Below are 19883 nucleotides of genomic sequence, written 5' to 3' on the forward strand. Positions count from 1 at the left end.
TTAGAATGGATGGGACTATTCTTTTTATTTTATTATTATTTTTTTTTACCATCTTTGTTGGAGTATAATTGCTTTACAGTGCTGTGTTAGTTTCTGCTGTATCACAAAGTGAATCAGCTCTACGTATACATATATCCCCACATCCCCTCCCTCTTGCATCTCCCTCCCACCCTCTCTATCCCACCCCTCTAGGTGGTCACAAAGCACAGAGCTGACCTCCCTGTGCTATGTGGCTGCTTCCCACTACCTATCTATTTTACATTTGTTAGTGTATATATGTCCATGCCACTCTCTCACTTCGTTGATGGGACTATTCTTAACCAAAAAGTTTTTCACCAGTACTCTGCAAATCAATTAATATTTAGTATACTATGTTCCACATGCTTCAGAGAAGAGAGATGAGTAAGACGCTGGCCCTACTTCCAAGAGGCCTATAGTTTGATGGGAAAGCTCAGACTAGGGTACATCTATTCCTCCCATCTCTGAGCCTATGACCTGGGGGACCCCTGCCTCCCATTCCAGGCTACAGACTTCTGATCCTGTCCACACATTTTCTCCATCTGCATGCATGAGTTTCTGGGAGGGTGCCTCTGGGTCAACAGCTCTCCCCTAAACTTGAAGTCAGCTAGAGTTAAGGGGCAGACTGTCAAAGGCCATGATTTACCTTGTTCATTCTGTTCAGGAAAACTGTGAGAACTTCCTATTTGTCTCCCCAACTAGTTTCATTTTGATTTTTCTTTTTTATAGACAGGCATCTTTGTTTCCTGGCTAAGAGCTGGCTTGCAACATTTCAACTCTTTTATGTTTCTGAGCCCCTACACTTCTGTTTCACTCTGTCACACATGCTCTTCCTCTACCCAGCCTTCTACTTTTCTTCAGCTCAGTGCCTCATCTTTTAGAAAGCTTCTGATTGATGCTGGCAGTAATAACTGACAAAAAGCAAAAATAAACGACAAAACCCTGCATTCACCCTGGACCGCCCTTTCTCATGGGTCCACAAAGCATGTTAACTAGAGTTCCGTTGTGTGATTACGTGGTATGGTAAGACCCTGAGCTTCCTTCAAAGTAGGGTCTTTATTTTCTTTCTGTATCTTTCTAACTATCTCCAGTAAACTACACAGTGTAAGGTACTCAGTAAGTGTTTCTGGCCAAATCAAGTAGCAGCATATATTATCAGCCTTCAGGAGTCCATGCTATGTAGTCAAACATGTCACAGAAGATGAAACATGGACCCAGAGATGGAAGAGTCTTGTCCAAGTCCACCCAGCGTATCAGTAGCAGATTGAGAACCACGTCTTAACTCTCACTTGAGACACTTTTCTATGGTACCACCTGAAAACTGCTCACTTGGTTGGGGAGGATTCCAATTAAACAGAAAATATTGTTTGCTGGGTTACAAACAGAATACTAAGTGGAAAAATAAAAATAAACGCAAAGGAAAGGACTCAGTTAATAGTCTCTTGTACATGAGCTCTTTCTTGCTAGGAAAACTTCCAAGTCTGAAACCACACGGTTCCTGATGTCTTTTGGCCACCTCTGGAAAAGGCCCAGCTTCTCCTTATTTTAATCCACGGTGAGTGGAATGAAATGAGCAGGTGGAGTCAAGTCTTTCTATTTCGGTCATTATGAGTTTCCAGAGGTGGCGAACAACCATGGTTTTCCCTTTCACGATCTGGGCTTCTGCCACTAATTCCCCATGCCCCTACCCAAGAATCACTCATTTGCAAATTGGGCAGCTGGGCCAGAATCTCTCAGAGATCACCTGCAGTGCCATGTTCTGGGACTCTTTTACCAACTGAGGAGAGAAAAAAATTGTGGGAGAAGCAGGAGGTCCACTCTGTCTCTGCTCAGGTGGCTCTGAGCAGAGAAGAGGGCACCTGGGGAGATCCGAAGCATCCATCTCCTTGGTTACACTCCATCGGGAGGCTGCCTGCCCACCATCACTTAGATGACTGAGAGAAAGATGGCAACACTGGCCTCACCCCACACAAGCCCTGCACATGGCGTGTCTGCCCAGAGCTGGAAAATGAACAACTGTTTGCTCTTCATTAGGTGGCATCATATTCCTCACAGCTGGTCCTTGTTGCCTTAAATAATCTTAATGGAGCTGTAGTAGCCAATACCTTCTGGTTTCCCTACTGGGCTTGTTCTATTCATTATGATGACAGGCTGCCTGGACTGGACTGGATTAACATGCTTCTCTTCCTTCTCTCCATCACAAAGTCATCTCACCCTATCGCCCCACATCCTTCCCAAACTTGATACGCATCTGACCATGACAGTGTCTGGCGTTCTAGGACTCACAGACAATCCCGCTCTCCAGCCAATCTGCTAGCATTTGATGGCATGCTTAGGATTTTTGGTTTGTAACTGGGGAAGGTGCCCCCACCTTTGGGCTGGGGGAGGTAGGAGGGGGAGGAGGGAAGACTCTGCAGTCCAGGATCACGTGAAGAAGCCCCTTGACTCTAATGTGACTGTGGTCCAATAGCAGGGCAGATGTGTGGGGTCCTCACATGCCTCCATGGGCATCGGATGTGACCGGGAGCAAGTACAGCAGGTGAGGGGAAGGGTCTGTGGGCACAAGCAGGGCACGTGCAGGGGACTCCACGGGCCTCCTCAGACCAGCGTCTCAACCCTGAAAGTACATTAGAGTCCTCTGGAGAGCTTAAGAGATACTGATCCCTGGATCCCACTTCCAGAGATTCTGATTTGATTGGTCTGAAGGATGGCCCGGGTGTTGGTGTTTTTAAAACTTCACTGGGTTATTCTAATGTGCAGTCATGATTGAAAGCCTCTAAGACTCAGATCTGTATGGGAAGTGCAGTTAATTTGCCTTAGGCCTCCTTGAGTTCTTAGGAACCCAAGGTCCCTGGTCAATCACGGTGGCTAGGACTTGAGACATAACTACGGGGGTGGTAGCCCCAGAGAGTGGGGTCCAGTGGAGCTACAGGTGGGATGGGAGATCCAGCTGGCCTGGACAATTGGTTCCCACTGAGACTCCCAACGTATCATGGACAGAAGCACTCTTTGGATCACTCTGACCAATGTCTTCACGCCCATTGCATAAATATGAAAATGGAGGCCCAGACAGGGGGAGTAACTGGCTCAAGGTCACCCAGATAGTTAATGAAAGAGACAGGGCTTAAATCTAGGCATTCTGACTCTCAATTCAGGACCATTCATGCATTATTTCAAGTCACCGAACTTAAAATATATGCATTGAGAGGTTCAAGTTTACATGCTAAAGAGAGCAAGCTGATTTTATGGCTCGACATGAAAAAACGTGTGTGGGCTTGTCTAGGTTCGGGGCACAGTCTCCAGGTTCAGGCAAACCCATATTTTCCTTGAATTACTGTCCCAGCCCCCTACCTGCCTCTGATCTCCCTGTTCTGATCTCCGACAAACAGTTGCATCTAAAAGGCGAATCCAAAGTGGCTGTATCAATTTACATTCCCACCAACAGTGCAAGAGGGTTCCCTTTTCTCCACACCCTCTCCAGCATTTATTGTTTCTAGATTTTTTGATGATGGCCATTCTGACTGGTGTGAGATGATATCTCATTGTAGTTCTGATTTGCATTTCTCTAATGATTAATGATGTTGAGCATTCTTTCATGTGTCTGTTGGCAATCTGTATATCTTCTTTGGAGAAATGTCTATTTAGGTCTTCTGCCCATTTTTGGATTGGGTTGTTTTTTTGTTATTGAGCTGCATGAGCTGCTCGTAATTTTGAAGATTAATCCTTTGTTAGTTGCTTCATTTGCAAATATTTTCTCCCATTCTGAGGGTTGTCTTTTGTTCTTGTTTATGGTTTCCTTTGTTGTGCAAAAGCTTTTAAGTTTCATTAGGTCCCATTTGTTTATTTTTGTTTTTATTTCCATTTCTCTAGGAGGTGGGTCAAAAAGGATCTTGCTGTGATTTATGTCATAGAGTGTTCTGCCTATGTTTTCCTCTGAGAGTTTGATAAGTGTCTGACCTTACATTTAGGTCTTTAATCCATTTTGAGTCTTAGGGAGTGTTCTAATTTCATTCTTTTACATGTAGCTGTCCAGTTTTCCCAGCACCACTTATTGAAGAGGCTGTCCTTTCTCCACTGTATATTCTTGCCTCCCTTACCAAAGATAAGGTGACCATATGTGTGTGGGTTTATCTCTGGGCTTTCTATCCTGTTCCATTGATCAATATTTCTGTTTTTGTGCCAGTACCATACTGTCTTGATTATCCTACTGGGCATATACCCTGAGAAAACCATAATTCAAAAAGAGTCATGTACCAAAATGTTCACTGCAGCTCTATTTACAATAGCCAGGACATGGAAGCAACCTAAGTGTCCAACAACAGATGAATGGATAAAGAAGATGTGGCACATATATACAATGGAATATTACTCAGCCATAAAAAGAAATGAAATCGAGTTATTTGTAGTGAGGTGGATAGACCTAGCGTCTGTCATATAGAGTGAAGTAAGTCAGAAAGAGAAAAACAAATACTGTATGCTAACACATATATATGGAATCTAAAAAAAAAAAAAGGTCATAAAGAACCTAGGGGCAAGATGGGAATAAAGACGCAGACCTACTAGAGAATGGACCTGAGGATATGGGGAGGGGGAAGGGTAAGCTGGGACAAAGTGAGAGAGTGGCATGGACATATATACACTACCAAACGTAAAACAGATAGCTAGTGGGAAGCAGCCGCATAGCACAGGGAGACTAGCTCGGTGCTTTGTGACCACCTAGAGGGGTGGGATAGGGAGGGTGGGAGGGAGGGAGACGCAAGAGGGAGGAGATACGGGAACATATGTATATGTATACCTGATTCACTTTGTTATAAAGTAGAAACTAACACACCATTGTAAAGCAATTATACTCCAATAAAGATGTTAAAGAATAAAATAAAATAAAATAAAAGCAAATCCAGCTTAAAAAAATCCTGCTCCCTTCAATGGCTCCCCATTGCTCCTGGAATAAAATCCAAATCCCCTTGCCCACACCCCATGCCTGCCCCTACTAACAATTTCAGCCCCATCTCCTTCTTTGCTCCCTCCTATTTCTCAAGCTTTGGCTTAGGCTTTATGTCTTCCAGAAAGCCACTGGCTATCCATCCTCAGGCTAGGCTTAATGCATCCCACCTCCAAGGGCTCTGATAGCACTCTGGGGATACCTCTACTGTGACGTTTTGCCAAACAGTGAAATAGTTTATATGCGCATCTCGAAGAATAAGCTCTAAGCTCCCCAGAAGACAAGGACTCTATCTTGTCTCCTCAGTTTCTAGAGTCCAGTACAATGCCTGGTCTATGAAAAGTGCTCTGACATCTCACAGTTGAAATTCTGTGTTTTTAATATCATCTATGTGTCAATGGCTCCCAAAGTTTTCTCCCCAGTCCAGGCTTCTTTCCCAAATTCCAGACTCATATATCCAGCTACCTACTTTCCATCTCCACTGAGATATCTAATAGACGTCTTAGTTCAAAATCAAACTCCCCATTCCTTCCTTATCCCCAAGTCTGTTTCACCTGCAGCCTTCCCATCTCCACTGGTGGCAACTCCATCCTTCCAGTGGCTTGGGTAATACCCTTGAAGTCACCCTTGATTCCTCTCTTTCTCTCCCAGGCCACATGTAATGTGTGAGAAAATCCTGTTGGCTCTATCTTTAAAATACATTCAGAATCCAGCCACCTCTCTCCACCGTCGCTGCCACATCCCGGGTGAGTCAGCACTGTCTCTCTGCTGGGTCACTGCAGTGGGCTCGCAACTGGTTTCCCTGCTTTTACCCTTTTCCTCCCTCTGTCTATTCTCCACAGAGCAGCAAGAATCAATCTTTCAAAATAATGTCAGAAAATTATCACTTGTCTTCTCAAAACGCTGCAGTGGCTTTTCATTTCATTCAGAGTAAAAGCCAAAGTCCCTATAATGACTTATAAGGCACTATACGATCAGGCCCCCTTTATTTCCCCAATTGCACCTTCTATTACTTTTCTTTCTTGTTCACTGGACTCACACCACACTTGACCTCCTTGTACATGCCAGATATATTACTCCCTTGATCTTGACTCTTTTCCTCCAGATACTTTCCAGCATGTCTCTGCTCAAATCTCATATTCTAATTAAAGACTGCCCTTTCAGCCTGTTTAATACTGGAACTCCTTCACCTCATGTCCCTGGAATATACCATCTCCCTTCCTTGCGCTTCTCTTTCATTTCCCATGGTACTTACTTGTGGAAGACTGTATTACCCACAGATTATATTTTCCACTACTCCTGTTCTGTATTCTCTCTTAGAATCTTGCAGCTACACCTCCCTTCATCAAGAGATGGAGTCTAATTCCCCTCCCCCAGAATGTAGGCAGGTATTGTTTGCGTATAACCAATATAAGGTGGTTGGAGTGATGCTGTGTGGCGTCCAACTGTAGGTAACAAGGGGTGACGCACTTTCCACCTCGTCAGCTAGCGGGCTCACTGGCAGAGCTCTGCGCCACCATGTAAGAAGTTCAGCGATCCCGAGGCAACCATGCTGTGAGAAAGCCCAGGCCAACGGAAGAGGCTGAGTGTAGGTGTTCCAGCTGGCAATCCCAGCTGAGATCCCAGCTGTTAGCTATCTGAGTGAAGACACTTTCAGATCTTCAGTCCCAAGCCTTAGAGCATTCCCAGTCAAGGCTTTAGACATCATGGAAGAGAGACAGACTATCCCTGTTGTACCCTGTCCAAATGCCTGACCCACATAATCAGTGAGCACAATAAACTGGCTGTTCTACGTCACTAAGATCTGGGGTAGCTTGTAACACAGCAAACAGTGTTTTTCACTGTCTAACATACTATATTATTTACTAACATATTACATTAGGTAAGTTATTGTAAAATAACTTCCTTACCTTTAAGTCTATTGTTTATCTTGGGTTTCCTCTGCTAGAACACAAGCTTCACAAGGGCATGTATCTTTGTCCATTTTTGCTCTCTGTTGTATCCCAAATACCTCGAACAGTTCTTAGAAATAGTAACTACTCAGTAAATATTTAATGAACAAATTTGTAAGTGATTGTACAACTTAAGTGAATTTTATAAGACACAGCTTGTTACAGCTGAGAGGTCCCTTATATGTCAACTTGTCAAACCCACTAATTTGTATGAAAAAAATGATCAGGGTAGGCGAGTGACAGGCAACGGAGCACATGGCGTGTGGGTTTGATAGTAGGATCGAAGACCCAGGAATCATGTATCTACAATAGGAAACAGTCTTTAAGTAGATTCGTGATTCTTTGTTCAGTATGTAGATTCCAGACATCACAGGAGGCTTGATGATCAAAGCAATATCCAGCTATAGTCTAAGGAAGTGGAAAGACAGTGTGGAAAGACACCTATGAAGTAATGTTTTCCAATTAACCTCTAGTTAATCAGGAAATGCTGTTAACTAGAAGCTGAGCGTTCAAGATAACTGATTAATATAACTTGAACTAACTGAGGGCAAGTCTAGTCTACTTAATGGTATTTATGGTTGAAGTTCAAATGACAGAACAACATTTACTGCTTTCTCTCTCAGAAATAAAAGCAGTTCATTTCCATGCTAGAAAACCTGGAAAATGTAAAAAGGCACAAAAAGAATAAATGAAAAAAAAATCAATCCAAATCCCACCACGTAAGTATGGATACCTTTAAAAGATATCATTCTGGAAGGAAATGCACCAAAGCCGTCAAATGTATTTGTATTTCTGTTTTCAAATCTTAGACCGCAAGTCCTTAGAACAGTGTCTCTCAGGCTTTGACTACTTGGCCCCCTTTCTGATAAGCCACACATGTCCCTTAATGCTATTTGAAACTTTAAAACAAATTAAATATTATGACTAATAATTTATTAAACCTTCATGATATTGAATACGACTTTACAAACAACACACCTTCTCCTGACACTCACTTACCACACAGGTCTACACAAGTGAGTGTGAGCACACACACATGCCCCCCACCCTCCGCCATACTTTAAGGCGTTGGGATTGAGGCTGGAGAGAGATGGGCCCCAGGCTGAGCAGCTGCAAACAGTCTCCTGTAGACACTTCGAAATAAAGATAATGACAGGAGCAGAGCCCTGCTTGAGTAAAAGATAAGGCGAGCACATTTTTCTCATTCCTATGGTCAAGGAGACATCCTAGACCACACATGTGCAGAAAAGATACTCAGGGGTCAAAGGTGAGAGGGGGCGCCAGCCCATAATATGTCCCAACCTCCCAGAAACCCTCACGCTAGAATTCATCTTGGCTGAAAGATGTGCGTGCACATTGGGCAGGGCCCTGAGTCAGGCCAAATATGGGCACAAGCAAGATGACTGGCCAGAGGGAACGTGGAAAACTGCCCTCACATAAGCAACTTTAGCCTACACCCCCTACTGGGCACGACTCACTGAGTCTGCCTGTGTGTACTTCCACACATACTTTGCTTCTAATAAACATTTTATCTGCTTCATAATCTCTGTCTCTTTGCTGAATTCTTTTTTCAAAGAAGACAAGGACCGAGGTCCAGCCGCTGGACCCCACGGCCCGCTGAGATCAGGATCATTTAACCAACCTCCTAGGAAATAAGGCCCAGGGATGTGAGGTGATGAGACCGTCACCTGCAATTCTTATCCCAGTATCCTCCCAAAATTTATAGATTGAGTATATGAAAAATACTATTTTTTTTTCTTTCTTTTTTTTGTGGTACGTGGGCCTCTCACTGTTGTGGCCTCTCCCGTTGTGGAGCACAGGCTCCGGACGCACAGGCTCAGCGGCCATGGCTCACGGGCCCAGCCGCTCCGCGGCACGTGGGATCTTCCCGGACCGGGGCACGAACCCGTGTCCCCTGCATCGGCAGGCAGACTCTCAACCACTGCGCCACCAGGGAAGCCCGAAAAATACTATTTTACTTAGACCGTATTTGAAATTAACTGCTGGGGACAGGAATAAAGACACAGATGTAGAGAATGGACTTGAGGACATGGGGAGGGGGAAGGGTAAGCTGGGATGAAGTGAGAGAGTGGCATGGACATATATACACTACCAAATGTAAAATAGGTAGCTAGTGGGAAGCAGCTTCATAGCACAGGGAGATCAGCTCTGTGCTTTGTGACCACCTAGAGGGGTGGGATAGGGTGGGTGGGAGGGAGATGCAAGAGGGAGGGGATATGGGGATATATGTATACATATAGCTGATTCACTTTGTAATACAGCAGAAACTAACACACCATTGTAAAGCAATGACACTCCAATAAAGATGTTAAAACAAAAAACCAAACCAAAACAAAAGAAGTTAACTGCTGGTTCTCCTGAGCTGGTAATTACTCATGTCCATTGACATAAACGTTTTTGTTTGCATAAGTGTGTCAAACGTTCTCCTTGCTACCACGTTTTATACTCTCAAAGTTTTAGGACCAGACAGGCCCTTAGTAATCACCTATCCAAACTCTTCATTCAACTGATAAAGAACTTTAAAACTCAGGTAGCAAAACGACAGGCCACACAGCTTGTTGTACTGGAATCTGGATGTCTGGACACCCCCTACCGCCAAATTTAGCACAGTTTCATGACCTCACACAACGTCTGAAATATTGCTTTGTAAGCTCTTTCTGAGAATACAGTCTGAGAGATAAACTTAGTCTGCAGTATCAAGAATTCCAAATGTGTAGCATCTGAGTCAATGCATTTTCACTGCACACGGTGAAACTGAACCTAGCATATCTGGGCCACAGGATGGATGTGAGAAAAAAAAAAAAACAAACACCACCACCACCACCACAACAACAAAACCTAGTGCAACTAACTCAGAGCCTGGCACACAGCAAATGCTCAAAAGATATTTTGGGAAGGATGGAGGAGAGGTAGAGAGAGGAAAGGAAAAGAGAAGAAAGAGATGCTTGGCTCCAAAGCCGCCTGCAGCTGGATTCAGACAGGCTCAGGAGGGATGCAAAATTCCTCTTGGGGGCCAGGTACTCTTTAGTGCAGGAAAACATCTTAATGAGTTTTTCCTTCTACCTTTTGTTTGTAAAAGGTGAGGCCTAAAGGGCAAGGAGTGAAACAAAAGGAGTGAGATAAAGATAGCTATAACTGTTCTGCATAATAAAGTAGAGGGAGTGGAGTTCTTTTCCTGGCTGCTATAAAAAGGAGGAGAAAAAAAAAGGGAAAATTTTAGGACACTAAAAGGAACTTTTGGGAAGGAAGTGGATAGAGACCTGTCTGGTGACCAGAACCTCACCTCAGGAGGACTTGTATTCAGGTACTTCCTGTACTCGGCTGCAATCCTTCTGTGATTCCCTAAACCTTCGTAACAACTACTACTCACGAATCCTTGGCATTACAGACTCGCTGGGGAGGAAGGTAAGGGATGTCCAAGGCTGGGGTTGCGGAGCAGGTACCGAGAGAGGGAGGACAGCAGTCGCCAGATGCGATATTGACTTGGGGGTGTTGAAAACACAACAGAAGCATGACCATGAGGCAAGAGGTGACCAGGAGCAAGCAGGCCTGCTGAAAATCACTGGCAGGGGTGACCTGCTGGCTTTTCTACAACATGTGGGATGGGGGCTGGAGCCATTCTATTGATATCTTCCCATTGCAGGCAGGTGTGACTCTAAACGGATGCAGTAGGTCTGGGTGGGCCTGAGATGGTGCATTTCCAGCAGGATCCCAGGTGGTGTTGACACTGCTGAACCCGGGACCATACTTTGAGTATCTTTAGTACCCACGAAGCCTCTGTGCCCATCAGGCAGTTTCCCGCAGGCTGGTCTCTTACCTCATATTCCTCCTTGAACCCGTAGCCCTGGCCTCTCTTCATCTGAGTGATGTGCTGGAGCAGGTCAGCCACCCGGATGGCGGGCTGGAACTGGTCCCGGGGATAGCTCATCTCCACGGGGTCGCAGGCCCGGTAGGGGTGAGTCTGGATCGTGAGGGTGGGCTGGGACAGCTCCCCACGGCTGCCATCTGCTTCAAAAAGAAGGAGGGAGAACAGACCATCACCTATAAGAGTTACGTCCTCTGTCCTCTGTACCTCCCCTAGGTTGCCCTCAGGAGGGCAGAGGGAACTAACTCAGGACTCAGCTGATCAGGGAACTGCAGAAAGAATAAAGAAACACGGTTTCCCTGGCGTGGCTGCAGATTTAAACATGAAAACAACAAACAAACCAGTGACACAATAACCCTTGGCTCGTTTCTACTTCAAGGGTGCATCTTGATGGAGTAAAGACAGGGTTCCAGGCTGGCTGTCATCTCCTGCCTGTTTCTGTCCTTCCTTCAGACTTGTCAGGGTGGTCTCAGCCAATCCAGGCCAATCCCAGAACCAGTGAGAAGCCAGGCAGGATGGATACTAGGAGCACCCTCCTGTTGAGGAAGCAGACTACCTGGAATCGTCTCTGGTGCCTGCCTGCAGGTGAGGAGAGCCTCAGGTCCCTGGAGATCAGAGCCACGCGTCTGCTTCCGGTCCATTTGCCTGCATCCCCGTGTGACCTGGTTTCTCTACTAGTTTGTTTCCTTTGGGTCATACACTGGGAGGAATTGGAGCCAGTCTTGGATCCGCAGTAGATAGCAGGGACCCTGACCCTCTCAGCTGCTCTCCAGCTATGGGCTCTGCAACAATGATCACCTTCTGCCTACTGTCTAGTTTCCCCAGAATTTAACACTCTTAATCCAGGAGTGATGCTGAACCTACCTTGCAGGTGGGGAAGCCTGAGCCTCCTCCTTCAGTCCTGACAGCTACTTCTCCCAGGCCTGGGTCCTACGCCTCATGTCCTTCATACATCTATCCTTGGTATAAGATCTATAATCTTGCCTGATAATAATCTTTAGACACACTGAATTGTGTTAACTGCTCCCTACTAGTTGGGCCACTCTCAAAACTGATGCCTGCTTAGGTTGGAATTTGAATTCCTCTGCTCCCCTTAGACCAGTAAAACCACTTTCTTACCCTATGAACTCCCTGCCAGCCATACACTGTCAAACTTTCAGGGCCAGTTCGTCTTACCCAGAACCATTCAGGCTCGGTCTCCCCAACCTCCTCCCAAAGACATGGACAGTCTATGCTCTAGATCCTCCTGTTTATGGCATGCAGAAGATGAGCACTGCCAGATCTGATGTGTCTCACCCAGATGTTTTCAGGCACCGCAAGGGACCAAGGCAGACCCCACGGGGCCTATGCCACACTCTTTCCCTGGGAGTTCTAGCATACATTCCTCATTTTCTGCAACCTGTCTTCTCAAAATCCACGTATCTTTCAGCTTGTTTCTCTCTGTCACAATAATCCATCAAACACTGATTCTGTATGTAAAAGTGAACTTTCCTCCTATGTGATAGCATGAGCAAAACTCTTCCTAGTAAGGAAGGATTGCCAACAGAAGGATCTAGAATATATAGGTTTATGCACCAGGAAGAAGGGCCTAGGTGAGATGTAAGCACAAGTTTTCTGACAAGCATGAGAAAGATACGGCTTACTTTTCTCCTGGGATTTGAGGTAACAGGTAACACGTCTTCACTGGCGTTGCTTAAACACAGAGCTGGCAAATGTAGGCACAGCTTCCCTTCTCCATCACACCCTTGTGATCAGGAGTTAGATTTACTGAGACCCCACTCTGTTCCAGGGACTCTGGTAGACACTGGAACTGCACAGAATACAGGTTTCACCCTCAAGGCTGGGTGGTCTCGTAGGGTAGACAGACAAGAAGAACCACTGGAAGCATGAGTGGAGAAGCTGGAAAAGCCAAGCACATCTAGGTAAAGGGCAAGGAAGATATGACGGAGTGGAGGTAGAGGGTGGAAATATGACGGGGGTAAAGCCGTGAGACACGGTGTGAGGTCAGCCTAGAAAGGTGTGAATGTCTAAGAATCTTCAAGCCAGTGGGAAACCACTGAAGGATTTTCATAAGACTCCTCGTTGAAGACTCATGCTATTTCTTGTAGGCGTCCCAGCTGCCATGGATCTGAGGCCTCCTTCCAGTGAATATCACTCATGGGGATGGAGAAAAAAGGAGCACTTGAGTTTGCTTCTCTAGATGCTGCACTTCACGATTCCCAGGACAGGATGAACCGGAGTCAATGCCTGGAGCTCTGTGAGTGTCTCCCACCTAAGCCACTATCATATATGGTGACAGGTATCTTCAGAGACCCACGGGCCTGGGACCTGGGCTGCCTGGGAGACCAGCTGCCTGGCAGAGATAGGCTCCTTAGGAAAGAGCATCTGACAACTTCTGTGAGATGCCAAGTGTTCCCAAAACCAAATAGCTACCAATATGGATATTTTCCTCTAAACACATTGCTAGACAGACTGTAAACTTGGTGTCAGCAAAACCAACACTGGGATGGAAAACAAACGTGTCTGAAATTTAGCAACTTGTATTGCTGTAACATTGTAATAATGTCAGTGCTGGTGCTAATGATGCTATGAAGACTCGGAACCAAGGGAGTTTCAAGGTTTATTAATTCAACTAGTTGGACTCCCTTTTCCAATGTATCTTACTTCACCTATTCCCTATTAACCCCTGATAATGCAGAAGTGATGCCTTTTATCACACCCCATTTCACCAGACTCACTATACTTAATTTTCCATCATTAGGTTTAATGAAAACCCAATTTCACAACTCACTTCTCTCAGGAACCTACAAGTAATGCTACATTTTTATCAGCCCCAATTAAAAATCGTTACGATGTTCCTTTTCAAGAGGGAGCCTTAAAACTAATGTGTGATTCTGCTGCTAATTCAACAAGGGTGCTGGAATCCACATGCTACACATGTTACATACAATGTAACATACACATGTTACATAAAATGTAACTCAAACCAGCTGGCCCAGGGAGAGAACATTTTTCATTTTTCTCCTCACCAGACGCTTAATTTTCATGCCATTTCAACTGCTCATTTATAGGCCTTACATGTTTATTTATCACATAATAATATTTTGGATTTCTTTTGCACCTTTTCTATAGCTGTTGTCTAAGGCTGTGAATTCCCCCGCAATGTGTCTTGTTGCTGCCCGTGAAGGGCTGCTAGCGCGAGCAGAGGGATTATGGTGACGCGTATGAGATGCCAGGTCACCACCGTCCCTCTGATTTCCTCTTTTCTGTCTCTCTGTCAGTCGCTCTTCCTTCTTCCTTGGGAACCCGGCTTTGACCTTCTCTTTCTTTTTTATCCCCCTGCTACCAAGCCATTAGAGATCTCCCACTAGCAACAGCCACATATGTCCAATCGCTTGCTAGGAACTGCCACTCCAGCCGGTTAACAAATATTTACTGAGTAGCTATAGTGTACAAAGCACGGTGCTAGATATAAGTACAGACAGGAGGGTGGAGGAAAGTGTGTTCAGAGGGTGATACGCTGCCACAGCCCTTGCAGGAGAGAAGAGGAGATAAGATGTGCATAAACATGTCCGACAAAGGTGGAACAGATGGGCTCCAGGAGGTGGGAGGATAACGTGCTGCAGCGTTACGCACCGTGGAAACATCGCCCAAGCTTTAGGCATCCACGCCCCACTTCTGTCGTTTTTGCCATCACTGTGTACAACCTGTACCAGCTCTGTCCAACAGAACTCTCCACAATGACGGAAATGGTCTGCATCTGTGCTGTGCAATATGGTAGCCACTGAACACACGTGACTACTGAGTGTGTGAAATGCGGCTAATGTGATGGGCAAACTGCATTTTACACTTTGCTTAATTTTAATTCACTTAAATTTAAATGTACACATGTGGCTTATGGTTACTGCACTAGGAAGCACAGATCTAGAGAAAGAGACAGCGAAAGGGAGAGCATTCTGGAGTTCCACAGGGGGTAAAGAGGTCCAGTGGAAATATAACATGGACCACGTATGTCAATTAAAATTTTCTTATAGCAACGTTCAATAAGGTCAAAAAGGAACAAGTGAAATTAACTGCAATAAGAAATTTTGTTTAACCCAATACATCGAAATGATATTTCAACATAGAGTTGGTATAAAATTATTAATGATATATTTGACGTTCTGTATTCATACTCAGGCTTTGAAATCCAATGTGTATCTTATAAAGCATTTCAACTCAGACCAGCCATATTTCCAGTGTTTAACACCACATATGGTTAAGTGGCTATAGTATTAGACAGGGCGGGTGTACATCCAGTGCCAAATCAAGTTCTAAAGAGAGCTGACTTCGAGCTAGAGTGAACTCGAAAGGACACTGATCTAGTGTAAGACGGCTCCAGCACAGCTCCGCCCAACAGAACTTCATATGACGATGGAAGTGCTCCGTATCTGCACATTCAATATGGTAGCCACTGGTCACCTATGACTGTCAAGCACTTGAAATGTGGCTAGTGGGACTGAGGAACTAGATTTTTACTTTAACCCAATTTCAATTAATTTAAACATAGATAGCCACCCGTGACCAGTGGCTACTGCACTGAAGAGTGCATATCTATATAGTCATGTCTTCAAAGTTTTTCTTTAAATCTATTTTCAACCATTGCTTTACTTTATCTCATTAAAAATGACGGTGAAATAGAAAATCAGGGGTGTGATATGCTAGCTCTGACTTAAACTAAGATTAGGTGTATACAGACTTGTGACCTTCGAGAAAGAGTAGATTCACATACCCCCATCTCATATCCCCTCAGGAATGTTGAATAGTGCATATCTATATAGGAATTACCTTTTCTCCCTGTCTTAAGCCTGACCAACTCCATAGGGTTGAACTTGTAAAACTAATAGTTAAGTAGAATGCCATCCCACTGTGCCACATTCTACGGAACTGAAATGGACATTATACAATTGACATTATACAACTGACAATCGACACAGTTATACTTCGTTACTTAAGGCAACACTGGCTCGAAAGACAAAAAAGAAATGCTTCATCTTTTCCCATTTTCTTTCCTGGGCTCAGAGAATCAAAGGCTCTAGCCAGCAAATATGGGCATCGGGCATCTCCAAGCCCTTTCTCTTCCTCGGTCCCTTTCATTGGCTAAGACAAAAGGGGGTGGATAAACACCTTTGTACCCCAGCACTCAGATTCAGTATTAGAAAAAATCTGAGATGGGAACAGTCATAGGAAAGTGCTTCTGGATTCATTTGCTCCTTCTGATAAAGAAATCAATCTTTCTCTTTGTGGAGAGAGTGTGAATTCCTTCTTCCACAGCTCTCACATGACTTGGAAGGATGGAGGAAGATACATCACATAGGGATGGGGACTGTGAACCTCCGTTACTTCTCCTGTTTAAGTCACAAGAAAAGGATTCCAATCAGTTTAACAGCAAAAGCAACGATAAGAATCTGCCTTCTCTGTTTATTGGCAAACACCAGTCCCTAGAGACCTCTCCTTCTTCGAAGTTAAGGAAAACAGAAACAAAACAATACGGAGTCTCAGAAAAATCTGTGATGTGAAAAATAAGAAAAATGACACTCTGGATGCTGATAAAAATAAAATTTTCAAAAGAAAAGTAGTCAGTGTTGACTGTTTACCCAACAGCCATCTTTCACCTTCTTCCTTTCTGGCAGAACCCCCAAACGAGTCTGCGTGCCCACACATTCCCCATGTGACTCAGAGGAGGATGACCCTATTCCAAGACGTAGGGGAAAATCCTGATTTTTTAAAGCCAATCAGATGTTCCTATCATCTTTGCCAATTTTCAAAAATTTTCAATGAGCTAGGGGGGAAGGTCTACTAGGGGAGTTCTATTTTCTTCTAGGAAAGATTTCCTTACTTCTAAGAAGCATATTCCAGGGGCTTCTGTCTCCTACTGGACATTACCATGTGCGGGTTTGATGCTTGGAACTGCTAAAGCAATCTCGCATCCAAGAAAGGATCCAGGCTAAGGGCAATGCCAACATGAGATGGCAAAGTGGAGAGCTTGAAAGGACGGGGGGCTTTAATGACATTCTTGGGCATCTCATTTAACCAATCAATGGAACCTCCTCTAACTCCTGACTTCCTGTTCTGTAAGATAACACATTAACTTATTGTTTAAGCCCATTTGATTTTTTTCTATAACCTACACAGTGGAAAACAGAAATGCATTTTAGATGGCATGAAATTCAAGAAAACATGGAAGAATAAAGAAAGTGAAAGATTAAACAATAAGAGGACAGCTTTTCCAAAATATGGATCAAGTGAAGAAGCAACTAGAGGAAAATTTGCTGAGTGAGGCAAGGAACGATGGTAAGGAAACCAAAATGGAGGAGCAGAATTTGAATGGACAATGGAATCTGTAATGAGAATAAGCAACAGGCAGAAACTTGTGGAGAATTAATTTGAGACGCTTGTAGTGAACATATATGGGAATGAGAACAATGAGACTTCTTTTTCCTTGGAATCTATCATCTGCTCATGTGTGTTCACGTGTGAAGGCACCAAAAAGACATTTTCAGAGAAAAAACAGACATATAAAAGATAATTGCTGCTACTAAAGAAGAGAATAGAATAAACCAAATAGATGCAATAATAAAGGATACAATGTAAAGACAGCTTTCTGGCAGAATAAAACCCCAAAATGAACAAAATGTAAAGAGCTCTCCATGTACAATTTAAAATTAGAACAAATCTCCTGCAAATCTCCTGATAATGTTATTAAATATTATTGATGTAGAAATACTGAGATAAACATCTAGGCTGGAAAAAAAGGCTATCTATAAAGAAAAAGAAACAATGCTAACCATATTTTCTGTTGCCCAAATTTAAATGCCAAAAATCATTGGAACAATTTTTTTTTTTTTTTTTTTTCTTGCGGTACGCGGGCGTCTCACTGTTGTGGCCTCTCCCGTTGCGGAGCACAGGCTCCGGATGCGCAGGCTCAGCGGCCATGGCCCAGCCGCTCTGCGGCATGTGGGATCTTCCCGGACCGGGGCACGAACCCGTGTCCCCTGCATCGGCAGGCGGACTCTGAACTACTGCGCCACCAGGGAAGCCCCGGAACAAAATGTTTGAGGGAAATATGCTGTGACTCCAAAATCATACCCTGATGTAAGTTGTTTTTCATTTGTGAGGCTACAGAAAGATGTTCCCTGATGCACAAAGATTCAGAAATTATACTGGCTCTGATTCTTTTCTAGAGGCTTGGGGAGGTGGGGAAATAAGGAAACAATTTTTTAGTTAAAAAAAGTTAAAAACTCCCACAAGATCGGAGGAAATTGTATTTTAGAAGAACTGATTTGTTATACACCAAAATCAGTTAAACATAGATATGAGTATTAAAATCAAAATAAATGTGAGTTGAAACACAATGAACTAAAAAAAAAGAATTGTTAATGAGAAACTATGTAAAAACATCTAATATAAAAATACTTGATTAAATTCTGAAATGTTACTAACAAAAACGAGGAAATGGGTGACTGATGGATCACGGGAAAAAAATCAACTTCTTCACCTGTTATAATAGACAGTCAATACATACTATTTTAATCTTGCTCTTAAGTAAAGGATCTAATTTCAAGCGTGTGTGTGCATATCTGTGTGTGTGTGCACATGTGTGTATGTGCACACTTAAGTTAAAGGTATCAATTAGTAGAATAAAAAGAAGGGTTTATAGTTTTCAAATAGCTAGAGGCAATAAACAAAGGGAACTCTGGACCCCCACCACATTTTGGTCTGGGGTCTGCATTTGTGCTCTGCATGTGACAGAGCAACTGCAAACCTAGCAATCAACATACAAAATCCATGTAATACCACAGAAAATCTTCCGGTCCTGACAAGCAAATGAGAACCACTCTATAGAGCTATTTTCATAATCTAAGACATGTTAATTCCCGCGGCACAAAACCGCCTCCACTAAAGATGAATTCACAGCGGAAAAATAAAATGTAAAGAATGACAAGCCACGTGAGCAAGCTTATCCCCACAAGGGAGCGTCAGCAGACATGACACCCAGAGAGATATGTCTGCCAAGGATTGAAAAATAATAAAACTGTCTAAGAGACAATAAAATAAATACACTTAGATTGATTAAAGAGAATGTGGAAGGACTGTGAACCACAGCAATAAGGCAACACATCATGGAGAAAGGATGAGTGACTTTGCAAAATACAAATTTAACTTCTAGAGATGAAAAATATAGTCACTGAAAGTAAGTAGATAAATATAAGAACAAATGATAATAGGACATAATGGAAGTTAAGGACACAGCAGAGAAGCTGAAGAAAAACAAAAGCTGGTTCTTTCCTTCGAAAACACTGATAAATGAGACAAATGTCTACCAAAAATGATTAAGAAAAAAGACACGTAAAAACCACTTCACAGTTTCTAGAAACGGGTAGAACACTTTTATCACACGCTTGGATCGGCGAGTGAGTAACTGGGAAAAACATGAAACACATCTGAAGACTCTGATGGATGTGGCCAGGGTCAGAAGTTACCTTCCAGCCCTTTACCAGAGCACCAGCTTTTTCTTAAAGTTTTATTTTGAGATAATTGTAGATTCACATGCAGTCGTAAGAAATAACTTAGAGAGGCCCCATATACCCTTCAGTCAGTTTTCCCCAAGTTATACCATCTTACATAACTATACACAGCATCACAATCAGGAAACTGACACGAACACACTCCACTGAACTTACTTGGATTTCACCAGTTTTACGTGCACCTGTGCGCGTGTGTTCACAGCTGTATGTAATTTAATCACAGGTGTAGATTCCTGTGACCACCACAGCCAAGATGCAGAAGTACTTCCAGCCCAAGGATCCCTCACGTAACAAAACACTGGCCTTTGAGTTTCTCTGGGCTGCTTCCTGGACTCTGGGTGACTGTAGCAATAATGAGAAAAGTGTCTCTCAGTGAAACCCCGTGGTCTACTAGAGCCCCATAAACTGGGCCCCATCTTTCCTGAGGCTCCTCTAATCCAGGGGTCCACAGGGTGGCCATGTGTGACCATGCATGCTGTGCACTGCTTGATCTTAGAGGGTGTCATTCATGTTATGGC

At 43.8% G+C, this 19883-nt stretch overlaps 1 protein-coding gene across 1 annotated transcript in view; it reads right to left on the reverse strand.

Moving 5' to 3' along the window:
- The window catches only part of PTPRT (protein tyrosine phosphatase receptor type T), a 765643-nt gene that overhangs the window by 77472 nt on the left and 668288 nt on the right, over positions 1-19883 (reverse strand). Inside the window, exon 18 of the mRNA XM_065893296.1 lies at positions 10751-10941. Coding sequence (XP_065749368.1) covers positions 10751-10941 — 191 coding nt within the window. The remainder of the gene's footprint in view (positions 1-10750; positions 10942-19883) is intronic.

Source organism: Phocoena phocoena, chromosome 15 (genome assembly GCF_963924675.1).
Source record: "Phocoena phocoena chromosome 15, mPhoPho1.1, whole genome shotgun sequence".
Taxonomy (NCBI): domain Eukaryota; kingdom Metazoa; phylum Chordata; class Mammalia; order Artiodactyla; family Phocoenidae; genus Phocoena; species Phocoena phocoena.